Here is a 12,814-nt window from a genome sequence, read left to right on the forward strand (position 1 = left end):
CAATAAATCAAATTTATTTATAAAGCCCTTTTTACAACAGCAGTTGTCACAAAGTGCTTTACAGAGACACCCGGTTTCAAGAATTGATCACTCCCAAAGGTTTAACATTTTTAGAGAGCAGGTTATTGTAGATAATGGACACTAATCCAGTAGAAGGTGTTTGAGAGGAAATCCAAGTGTCCAGCGGATTAGGGGGTAAAGGTGAATCCCATGGAACTCCAAGGGCATGGATTGCAGATCTCAACTAGAGATATAAGAACCAAGGAAACCTAGGGAGAGAATAATGTTCTTTAAGCTCTGAAACAAAACCATTTCTGTTGTATAGATCTTGGAGAACGTGAATTCCTCCAGAAGCCCAAATGTCCTGAATGGTTGCCTTCAAATGGGAGGAAAATTACAAGGCCTCTCCTCTTAAAAAGCACTTAGTTATTTCCCAAAGTATTTGGGGTGAGGCTGCTGTCTCTGAATTAATGTCTAAAAATACTTTAAGATTATTTCTCTGTTTTTTAAAAAATTCAGCATTTTGGAGTAATGTTGTATTAAAGCGCCACCTGTGTGTATCTTTACTGTGGGTCAGTAGGAACTTAGTTATATAACACAGGGGCATGATCTGATATTAAAATAGGAAGAATATCAGTGGAATCGATACAGTGATTCAGGGAAGCGGAAATGAACATCAGTTCTCGAGTATGTCTTGTGTCTGGCCGAGAAAAATTCTTAACTAAAGTGGATCGATAATATTAAGCTCAGAAATAAAGCTGTTGATCCCACGAGGGGAGTCCTGGCTTGAACTTGTTTTCATAGATTTGTCAAAATTTGTCTCACACACCTGGTTAAAGTCACCCCCAACTATAAGCTGATGACCTGGAAAGTCTAAGAAATTATTAGAAATTGTACTTAAGAAATTTGGATCACAGATGTTTGGGCCATATATCAATGCAAGATATATATTGTCAATTGTAACACAGACGTAAGTCAGTCTACCAATGTCATCACAGCCCGATTTTCCCATCCTCACCCCTTACTTCCTAATGAATAAAAGAGCCATTCCTTTTGTCCTATTTGTCGCAGAAGAATGAGCAACACACTTGGGCTCTAATCAGGTTATCTCCTCAGAAACAGTCTGCATTCTTCTGAATTGAATTCTTAAAGTGACTTAATCAGTATTAAGAGGTAGTATGCTCTTTTAAGTAAACCTAGGTCAGATACTCAGTGCAGTCGAGAGGGGAGTAAGCAGCATGAAACTTTAAGTAATCCACTGTTTGGGTCAAGTTGGAGTGGGAAAACTATCTGCAAGGGTCCCTCGTCAATCCGGTATGGTGGGGAATGAGACGCTGGAGGTGCCAGCTTCACTGGATGCTGAGCGAGGGCTCCTGTCGAGCATGGCCATAAATGTCTCCGCATCCGCCACCCTTTCGAAAAAGTGCAGCAAACCATTGTGTCTAACCTTCAGGGTTGCTGGATATCTCAGGAACGGCCGCAGACCTCTGTTGACAAGCTGTTTTCTCACTGCGTCGAAGGCTTTCCTCCTTTGCGCGGTATCGTTGCTGTAGTCGGGAAAAAACAGCAACCCGAACGTCGATGTCTGCCCCTCGCTGGATATCTGTTGTGTAGGCGTGGACAAAAGGGCTCTGGCTCCGTTGAGACGGCTGGTCCTGTCCTGGGTAGTGAATATACGATGAGCCGGTTGAATTTCAATCTTCTCCCCGGCCAGGGAGGGGATCCACACAGGCTGAGTCTGCTGACTCTGGCAGGCCGACAAGTTGGAAATTAGACCTCCGTGATCTGTCCTCCATCTCAGCGACTTTCTGGCAGAGGTTCAGCAGCTGCTTCTGGAGGTCATCCACATCGCGTTCCACCACTCTGATGTTAGCGGATGTAGCGTCTGGCCTCCCCTGCAGCTTTCTACCGGCCTCGGCTTGCTGTGCGATATCCTTGCTGAGTTTGTACACTGCCGAGTTGGAGGCTTCAATCATAGCTTTCAGGGCTCGGATTTCACCGGCAAGCTTTTCCTCGACTGCCTCTCTCACAGCCAACTTGACTTTTCCAGTTAGCCTTTCTTCTTGCTCACGCAATGCTAACAAGATGGCTGCGTTTGAATCATCCTCCGGTTCTTGGCCCGAAACTTTCTTTTTGCCTGCTTTATTCTTCGCTCATCTCCTGCTCAACATTTTGTAGCGACACATAGACGTAATTTAAACTAGAATAGTTTCTGAATTGTGAGATATTTCGTGTATTATTGGACTTTTGAGACTGAGCTCAGAACTACACGCGCATCAAGCTTGAGCAGCCACCGGAAGCCTCTGTTTTCATAGTTTTGTTGGGTGATATTTCTAAGAAGTGGTATTCATCCTCCATTCATTAATATTTGGTTGAGCTTCCTTTCACTCCAATAACAGTTTATTGGAGTGACAGTAAGTTTTTTGGGATATGTACTGTACCAGCTTTGCACACAGGGATGGAGTGAGGAAGTCCTTTGCAGATTTTCTTGAGGTTGTTCAGGTTTGTTGAACAACACTTGTGGACTGCAATTTTTGTTGCCACAGGTTATAAATGGGATTGAGATCAGGACATTGACTGGGCTGATGTTGGACATTCATGTTGTTGTTCATGAGCCACTCCAGTTTGCTTTGGCTTTGTGAGTGAAGCAGGTTATCTTGTAGTAATCCATATTATTTTGCTTTTTATAATAACAAGCCAGTGCCTGCTGATTAGAAGAATTCTCCATTGATGCTACTGTCACCATGCCTCACTGTAGAGACGTTTTGTCTCGAGGGCTGGGCAGTGTTTGGACCACACAAACTGCTTTGAGTTTTGGACAAAAAGCAATATCTTGGTCATACTGTACGTCACAGTTGGGTCAGGTTGAGGCTTTCTATCAAACCCAAGACATCCTTTCAGATGGTACTTTTTGAGTCAAGTTTTTTGTATTGCCAGCCTCCCAGACAGGCCAATGTAATTATGAGCTCTTGAAATGGTTGACCTGTGCACCATAAATCTGCTTTCAACCACCATAACTCCCTCAAATTGTTTATTGGCCTCTCTGTGGCTTCTCTGATGTCTCCTACTTGTTTAGGGGCTAATTCCTGAAGGAAAACCTTCCATGGTTGTGTCGGTGTCTGTGATTCAGCTTCCAGTTCCTAATTATTGATCCAACTTCACTCCAACTGCACTCACTGAGATCTCCAAAAACTCTTTCCTAATCTATGCATTTGTATTCATTTCAAGCATCTGTAGAAAGATCATTGGTCTTAATTTTCCATCAGATTCACAGTCCCAGCTTTTTTTTTTTTTTTACTTGTTTTCAAATTTTCAACATTTGATATGTTGTCTTTGTTCTGTTGGATATAAGGTTTATATAATTTGCACATTATGGCATTCTGTTTTTCTTTACATTTTAAACAGCGTTCCAAACTTTTTGATAAAAGGGTTGTACACCCACCTGCCAATTGTTGTTTTTCCTTTCAAAGTACACCTTTTAACATTATAATAAACTAGCATGCTCTAATATAGAAGCACAGTTAATGGCTCAATATGGGTTAACTTCCCTGCTCTATTTTACAGAAACATACCTTGCCAGGTCTGGCATTGAACTAGCATCTGTTAGTAAGTAGCCCAGCACGCTCCCCACTAGACAATCTTCTGTCCATCGATCACAGTGCAGCCCAGTACCAGGTGGACATTTTGGACTTTAGATGCAGACATTTGCCATCTATACAGTCACATAGAATACTTGCATTGTTTCCTGAACAAAGTATCAACACTGTGCCTAGCTAAATACATGCAGACACACAAACACACACAGACAGTAGTTTAAATATTTAATACAATGCATTGTCAAACAGAAACCAATGCTATGCTACTAACATGCTTATTTAGGCCAGAGGAGACTGTTTTTTTGGGCTGTGATCAAATAGAATTTTAACACAGTGGTGTGTTCCAAAAGTCACCCTCAATATATACTCAATAGTGCATTACTTTTGACCAAAGCCTTGTATTGCTAAGAGGGTGCCATTTGGGTTATGGACAAATGACAGAAATCTATTGAGACACAACTACTCTAACAGTATAATCTCATCAGCAACCCTGTAGTTTCTGTTGAGCTCTACAGTTAGAGTAATTGTGCCTCAATAGACTTCTGTGTCCATCACCCTAACTTTCCTGCTTTAATCAAACAACTGTCAAAATCAGCTGGTTTATTAAAGCAGGAAAAATACATCTTAGCTGACAAGGTTTCCCCCCTTCCACACACACACGCGCATAAATGTACTTACTCACATATGCACGGATAGAAATGCATCAACAGTAAGAATGTGTGGGTGATGTTTTTCTAACCTTAGCTTCTTTACCATTGTTCACCCAATGTCCATTCAGTGTATATGTGGGTGTTATCAGGGTTTTCTTTCCACTTCACAGCACCATCGACCGTATGCCCACACTGATTTTTATAATATGTTTTAAAATAAATGTACAGTTCTTAATTTTTTTTTATGGGGAGCAGGTAAGCTTCTTCTGACCATAATCTTACCAGTTACCCACTGCTGTTCTGGTGTTGGTGGAACTGGATTTTGACACGTTTTAGATTAATTCCAAATAGTCACTAAATTTATGTAACAAATTAATTTAATATATAAAGAGAGTATTACAATTACAGTAGTAGAGATAAAAATGCAGGCAGCAGTGAGGAAAATGCAAGAAAGAGCTTTCCCAAACTCCACTCTGGTTTATATCCCATAACCAAAGGTGTAGGGGTTGGTTTACTGACCAAAGGATAACAAAACTAGTTATAGACCCGTTATCAATTTGGGACACATTCCAATCTGTTTCCTGGGGCCCTTCCTAAGCTAGGAAATTAAAAACAACCCTTTTGTTAAATTGCCTCTATGCTGTACTTTCTTCTGTGCAAATCCAGTCACCTCCATAGCCACTCTGGTTAGTCATCCAAAATCTCCTCCCAGCTTAGAAAGTCCCACCTTGCAAACCAATCCCTAATTTTATCATATTCACGGACATCTAGCCATGGCAAAGGAGTAAAAGCAAGGATGAAGGGAACTTTACTTATAATCCTTGACAACTAGAATTCAGTTTTTTTTTTTGAAGACCATTGGCATTTAAATGTGCACAGAGAGCTTCTAAAGGAGATAGGTGTCTCCACCCATTTACATCATAGAGTAGACACAGAACAATTTACAGTTGTGAATCCATTCACAGTATAAGTTGTGATACAACTGTGAATGTTGTACAACTTAATGTGGACAAGTCCAAGGGGGTGAATACCTTTGAGACACACCATTTATATCTACCGTATGCATACATACACTATATAAATAAAAGTATGTGGACACCCCTACTTATTATTGAGTCCAGGTGTTTCAGCCACACCCATTGTTCACATAAAATCTAACTCATAGCCATGAAATTTCCATAGACAAACATCAGCAGTATAATGCAGTATACTGCAGTCTACTGAAGAACTCTGTGACCTCAAACATGGCGCTGTCATAGGATGCCTCCTTTGCCACAAGTCAGTTCGTGAAATGTCTGCCCTACTAGATCCGCCCTGATCAACTGTAAGTGCTATAATTGTGAAATGGAAGTGTAGTTTTAGAGGTCCCGAATTACAAATTGAATGTGGATCCTGTAAATGAACCCACTGCCGGATCAAACAAGCTATAACAGGAGCACGGTGCTGAAATAACTGAGAAAAAGCCTCACGCATGTGCTGATAAATAAGTAGAAAATATAAATATAATGAACACAATGCCTTAACACATTCTTAATTGTCATCACTGCCAAAACTGCTCTGTGCCCACATTATTAATTTACGGGATTTCCACCGACAACCAAACTCTATTATTATAATTCAAGCATTGCACCCAATCCATAGATTGGCCTAGCTAACTACACCATAACATTAACATTAACATAGTCATTAAAACTACCGCAGAGTTTCTGGATTTTTTTTTTATTCTCACCTTTATGTTTAATGGTCAAAAACACTGGACTAGGGCCCTTAGTTCTGGTGGAGGGTTATCCTAATAACAAGGGATACAAAGACATGGAATTGGGTGCTTCCAACTTTGTGGAAACAGATCAGGAAAAGCCCTTTCTTTTTCCAGTATGAGTGTTTCCCCAGTGCACAAAGCTGGGTCCATAAAGACGGTGGTCCAACAAGGTTTGTGTGGAGGAACTCGAGTGGCATGCACAGAGCCCTGACTTCAACCCCACTGAACACCTTTGGGATAAATTGGATCGGCGTTTGCAAGCCAGGCCTTGTTCTACATCAGAGCCTGACCTCACTAAGGCTCTTTTGGCTGAAGTGCAGGGCTCAAAGTTTTGTGGAAAGTCATCCCAGGAGAGTGGTGGCTGTTATAGATGCAAAGGGGGGGCCCAACCCATGGTTTTGGAATGGGATGTCCAACAACCTCATATAGGTGATGTCCAAATATTTTTGTATATAGATTGCGTATTGAAAAGGTACAGGGGTCAGCTGCTTTAAGCACTGATGAAGTTAAAATGGAAGGAAAAAGAGGACAAAGACAAAACATTCTGCATGGAAATATTGGAAGATAATAATTCAACAGGAGAAAAACAACAAAAAGGGAAACAAAGGAAATTAAAAAGAGTGAGGACAAAATTAAAGAGACAGAAAGTCTTCTGACAGAATGTGAACAGCTGTGCTGTCAAGGAGTCGATAAGCGTCGCTTGTGATGGAAACAGATTGTCCTGTGATTGTTCATTTCGGGGCACACTTGGTGTGCTTTGAGGCTGTTGAGGCATCTGCTGGAATCTGCTTGAAAATAACAAAACATTACGAATGGCAACAAGACAAACGGTTGAGCTCTAATTAATTTGTGCCGCAAGACACTGGTACTGAGAGTGCAATATACAGTATGAGTCAAAAGTTTTAACACACATGGTTTGGATACAATTACCTGTTCATTTGAATGGGCAAGTATGTCTAAACCTTTGACTAGTACTAATATATATACAGCTCCGGAAAAAGTTAAGAGACCATGGCACCTTTTTCTCTTAATTTTTACCCTTCTGTTCCTCACTCAAAACCATCCTTTACAACTTTTTTGGAAAGGAAAGAAAAAGGTGCTGTGGTCTCTTAATGTTTTCTGGACCTGTATATATACTGCTTAATTTGTTTTGCATATGTCAAATCAAAAACACAAGGGCAAATAATTTGAGATTATGTCACTAATAATTCAAATGAAGATACGAAATATCTATGCATTTCTAATTCATGTAAAAAAAAAAAGATTCTGGCCACTGAATGGCGTAGTGTTTGAATCCTGGTGATGTTTTGACAGTGTACGGGATTCTAGACAAGTGTGCTGCAAAATACCGCATGGCGTGAATGCGTAGCTGTCAGAGGACAGGACAAGTTCACTCTCCTGCTCCTGATGTGGAGTTGTTGCAATCTGGCAAGCCCTTAATTGTAAATAAACATGATGAAATTGGTAGGAGATAAAAATGTGGTTAAGAAAATGTTACAGTTATTTATTTATTATTATTTGAAAATAAATATATTTTTGCATCTGTCTTCACATTTGTGTGTGTGTGTGTGTGTGTGTCTGCCCTCCACAGATCACAGTCCATAAGTGGAGCATCTTCCGGTCTCTCCACTAGCCCGATCAGTAGTCCACGGGTAAGTCTCCTGCCCCCTGATACTGCCCTCCTTTTTATTTTTGTGTTTTTCCTCAGGCATCACACTGGCAACCCATCCAGCTGCTGCCTGTCTATGATTTGATCACTGAGGATAGGAGATAAGCCTGAAATAAATACATTAGCTACACTGGAATTACCAAGGCATTAGTACTATAACATGCATTGGAGGCCTGGGGTTTCTGTAGTACTGTTTCCGTTTCACCACTGCTTTTTGTCTGACTTATTTTTTAGGTTAGACAGTTAGGAAGTTTATGAATGACAGCCATAAATAAAAAACATATATCAACCAAAGCCTGGCCCTTCTCGAGCTCTGAGAGTCCTAGCCAGCTGAATTATACTGAACAAAATTATAAACGCAACACTTTTGTTTTTGCCCCCATTTATCATGAGCTGAACTCAAAGATCTAAGACTTTCTCTATGTACACAAAAGGCCTATTTCTCTCAAATATTGTTCACAAATCGTTCCAAATTTGTGTTAGTGAGCACATCTCCTTTGCCAAAATAATCCATCTACGTCACAGGTGTGACATATCAAGATGCTGATTAGACAGCATGATTATTGCACAGGTGTGCCTTTGGCTGGCCACAATAAAAAAAAAAATATATATATATGTGTTTATCCCATGGTCAAAGGAATTTGAAGAAGTGCTTGTTTAATGCATTCTAAGAAGTGGTGCAGTTATGAAGTTTAATGTAAAAATATTTAAAGAATATAAAAGGGTTAAAATTGAATTTCAGTGGCCAATTGTTTTGTAATTTTGTAAATTAACAGTAGGGTTTGAGTAAGTGTCAAATGGTTAACTATAACTTTACAGTATTTCCAAAAATGCAGTAAATAGAAGTAGAAAGAGTGCCCACAGTAAAAATAAAAGTGAATTACATTGATTCAATAACTATCAAGAAAGGTGACAATTACTAACTTTTTCATCATGTGAGAGAATCGTGGAAATAAAATAAATAAATATTGTTGTTCACATTATATTCTAACTTGAGCCTTCCACGTGAGAGGCACTGTCTTTAACCATAACGTCACGGCTTTACGCATTTCACCAGTCGTTAAACACTATTGAATATTGTGTTAAACTGACTAATGTTTCTTATTAAGTTTACCTCAACCACAAATAGCGTCTATGAGCTGTTAACTGTTGCCACTGGCCGTTTGAACAGCTTATTTGCCAGTAATAGGCTTACTGGTATCTACTAACTTCTTAGGAATAATCATAAGAATTGAACAATTGCTAGCGAGACAAACTTGTCCATGCCAGAAACAGTCGCAATATAACTGTATACAGTTTTAGTTAAGGCTCATGGTAACGTAACTACTGTAGCCTATGTTGTAGCCAGCAAATGTGTTTGTCTATCCTGACCCAAAATGCATGCATGGATGCGTACTTGGAAAATCCACCAGAAACAGTCGCACTATAACCGAAAACTGTTTTACAAACCCGATTCCAAAAAAGTTGGGACAGGTAGCAATAAGAGGCCGGAGAAGTTAATGTACAGATAAGGAACAGCTGGAGGACCAATTTGCAACTTATGTCAATTGGCAACATGATTGGGTATAAAAAGAGCCTCTCAGAGTGGCAGTGTCTCTCAGAAGTCAAGATGGGCAGAGGATCACCAATTCCCCCAATGCTGTGGCGAAAAATAGTGGAGCAATATCAGAAAGGAGTTTCTCAGAGAAAAATTGTAAAGTGTTTTAAATTATCATCTACAGTGCATAATATCATCCAAAGATTCAGCGAATCTGGAACAATCTCTGTGCATAAGGGTCAAGGCCAGAACCATACTGGATGCCCGTGATCTTCGGGCCCTCAGACGGCACTGCATCACATACAGGAATTATACTGTAATGGAAATCACAACATGGGCTCAGGAATACTTCCAGAAAACATTTGTCGATGAACACAATCCACCGTGCCATTCGCCGTTGCCGGCTAAAACACTATAGGTCAAAAAAGAAGCCATATCTCAACAGGATCCAGAAGTGCAGGTGTTTTCTCTGGGCCAAGGATAATTTAAAATGGACTGTGGCAAAGTGGAAAAGTGTTCTGTGGTCAGACTAATCAAAATTTGAAGTTCATATTGGAAAACTGGGACGCCATGTCATCCGGACTAAAGAGGACAAGGACAACCCAAGTTGTTATCAGCGCTCTCTTCAGAAGCCTGTTTCTCTGATGGTATGGGGTTGCATGAGTGCGTGTGGCATGGGCAGCCTACACATCTGGAAAGGCACCATCATTGCTGACAGTTATATCCAAGTTCTAGAACAACATATGCTCCCATACAGACGTTGTCTCTTTCAGGGAAGACCTTGCATTTTCCAACATGACAATGCCAGACCACATACTGCATCAATTACAATGTCATGGCTGCATAGAAGAAGGATCCGGGTACTGAAATGGCCAGCCTGCAGTCCAGATCTTTCACCCATAGAAAACATTTGGCGCATCATAAAGAGGAAGGTACGACAAAGAAGACCTAAGACAGTTGAGCAACTAGAAGCCTGTATTAGACAAGAATGGGACAACATTCCTATTCATAAACTTGAGCAACTTGTATCCTCAGTCCCCAGACGTTTGCAGTCTGTTATAAAAAGAAGAGGGGATGCCACACAGTGGTAAACATGGCCTTGTCCCAACATTTTTGAGATGTGTTGATGCCATGAAATTTAAAATCAACTTATTTTTCCCTTAAAGTGATAAATTTTCTCAGTTTGAACATTTGATATGTCATCTATGTTGTATTCTGAATAAAATATAGACATTTGAAACTTCCACATGATTGCATTCTGTTTTTATTCACAATTGTACAGTGTCCCAACTTTTTTAGAATCGGGTTTGTATTTCAGGCTTACACTAATGTAATCACTGGAGGTTTTAGCCAGCAAAGTTTTCATCTATATGGAATAATTCATGATGTGTACTTCGCATCACCTGCTGTGAATGAGGTGACTATGTTGGCCTGTTGTATGTGAGCGGGGAGTGCATTCCAGAGTTTGGGTGCAGAGCAACTAAAAGCACGTCTTCCTATGGTGGAGAGATGGAATGGGAAGACTAGCAGAGGAACGTGAGGGGCATAGAATGGGGAGGAAGTCAGAGACATAGGTGGGTGCCAGGTTGTGGAGGGTTTTGAATGTGAGCGGGAGAGACTTGAATGTGATCCGATATTGCATTGGGAGCCAGTGAAGTTGGATAGGAGTTGGTGTGATATGTTCAGATGATCTTGTGTTGGTGAGGATTCTTGCTGCAGACTTCTGGACCAATTGGAGTCTTGATGAGTTTGGTAGGGAGACCAGTAAGTGTGTTGCAGTAATCAAGACGGGATGTGACAAAGGCATTAATAAGAGCTTTGTTGATGGAATGTGAGAGTGAGGGGCGGAGTCTTGAGATATTGTGGAGGTGGAAAAAAGCTGTTAGGGTGATGGTTTTTATGTGGGATCTGAAGGAGAGGGTATTGTCCAGAGTGACACTTAGGCTTTTAACATGAAGTCATGTTGTTGCTGATGAGTTGAAGGAGGTTCATGCTCATCCAGCTCCGGATATCTTGAAGGCAGTTGATGAGTGATGTAGTCATGTGGTCTGATGAGACAAAAATAGAGCTTTTTGGCCTAAACTCCACTCGCCGTGTTTGGAGGAAGAAGTAGGATGAGTAAAACCCCAAGAACACCATCCCAACCATGAAGCATGGAGGTGGAAACATCATTCTTTGGGGATGCTTTTCTGCAAAGAGTACAGGACGACTGCACCGTATTGAGGGGAGGATGGATGGGGCCATGTATCGCAAGAGTTTGGCCAACAACCTCCTTCCCTCAGTAAGAGCCTTGACGATGGGTGGTGGTTGGGTCTTCCAGCATGACAACGACTCGAAACACACAGCCAGGGCAAGAACTAGAGGAAATGTATGATCTCTGTAATTGCAAATAAAGGTTTCTGTACCAAATATTAAGCTTTTTTGATGTATCAAATGCTTATGTCATGCAATAAAATGCAAATAAATAACTTAAAAATCATACAATGTGATTTTCTGGATTTTTGTTTTAGATTCCGTCACTCACAGTTGAAGAGTACCTATGATAAAAATGACAGAGTTCTACATGCTTTGTAAGTGGGAAAACCTGCAGAATCGGCAATGTATCAAATATTTGTTCTCCCCACTGTACATGCTTCTAGACCATTACCTGCGTATTAACTCCAAGACCACACATTTTCATTATACAGAATTGTAACATAGTACAGCAAAACCTTTTATGTCAAAATCACTGATCAAAAGAAAATGAATTCAAGTGACACATACAGGTGCTGGTCATAAAATTAGAATATCATCAAAAAGTTGATTTATTTCAGTAGTTCCATTCAAAAAGGGGAAACCTGTATATTATATTAATTAATTACACACAGACTGATATATTTTAATTGTTTATTTCTTTTGATTGTGATGATTATAACTGACAATTAATGAAAATCCCATATTCACTATCTCGGAAATTTAAAAATTACTTAAGACCAATACAAAAAAAATATTTTTAGAAATGTTGGCCAACTGAAAAGTATGAACATGAAAAGTATGAGCATGTACAGCACTCAATACTTAGTTGGGGCTCCTTTTGCCTGAAGTACTGCAGCAATGTGGCGTGGCATGGAGTCGATCAGTCTGTGGCACTGCTCAGGTGTTATGAGAGCCCAGTTTGCTCTGATAGTGGCCTTCAGCTCTTCTGCATTGTTAGGTCTGGCGTATCGCATCTTCCAACACCAGCAGATGACTTGACATGGCACTCCAAACCATCACTGACTGTGGAAACCATCACTGACTTCAAGCAACTTGGATTCTGTGCCTCTCCTCTCTTCCTCCAGACTCTGGGACCTTGATTTCCAAAGGAAATGCAAAATGTACTTTCATCAGAGAACATAACTTAGCAGCAGTCCAGTCCTTTTTGTCTTTAGCCCAGGCGAGACGCTTCTGACGCTGTGTCTTGTTCAAGAGTGGCTTGACACAAGGAATGAGACAGCTGAAACCCATATATTGCATACGTCTGTGCGTAGTGGTTCTTGAAGCACTGACTCCAGCTGCAGTCCACTCTTTGTGAATCTCCCCCACCTTTTTGAATGGGTTTTGTTTCACAATCCTCTCCAGGGT

At 40.5% G+C, this 12,814-nt stretch overlaps 1 protein-coding gene across 5 annotated transcripts in view; it reads left to right on the plus strand.

Moving 5' to 3' along the window:
- LOC105008069 (serine/threonine-protein kinase BRSK2) overlaps positions 1-12,814 on the plus strand; it is an 864,007-nt gene that overhangs the window by 770,756 nt on the left and 80,437 nt on the right. For all 5 annotated transcript variants that reach the window (XM_029115106.2, XM_029115108.2, XM_034288278.1 and 2 more), the window contains exon 13: positions 7,597-7,657. In XM_029115106.2, coding sequence (XP_028970939.2) covers positions 7,597-7,657 — 61 coding nt within the window. The remainder of the gene's footprint in view (positions 1-7,596; positions 7,658-12,814) is intronic.

This window comes from Esox lucius, chromosome 19, assembly GCF_011004845.1.
Source record: "Esox lucius isolate fEsoLuc1 chromosome 19, fEsoLuc1.pri, whole genome shotgun sequence".
NCBI lineage: Eukaryota > Metazoa > Chordata > Actinopteri > Esociformes > Esocidae > Esox > Esox lucius.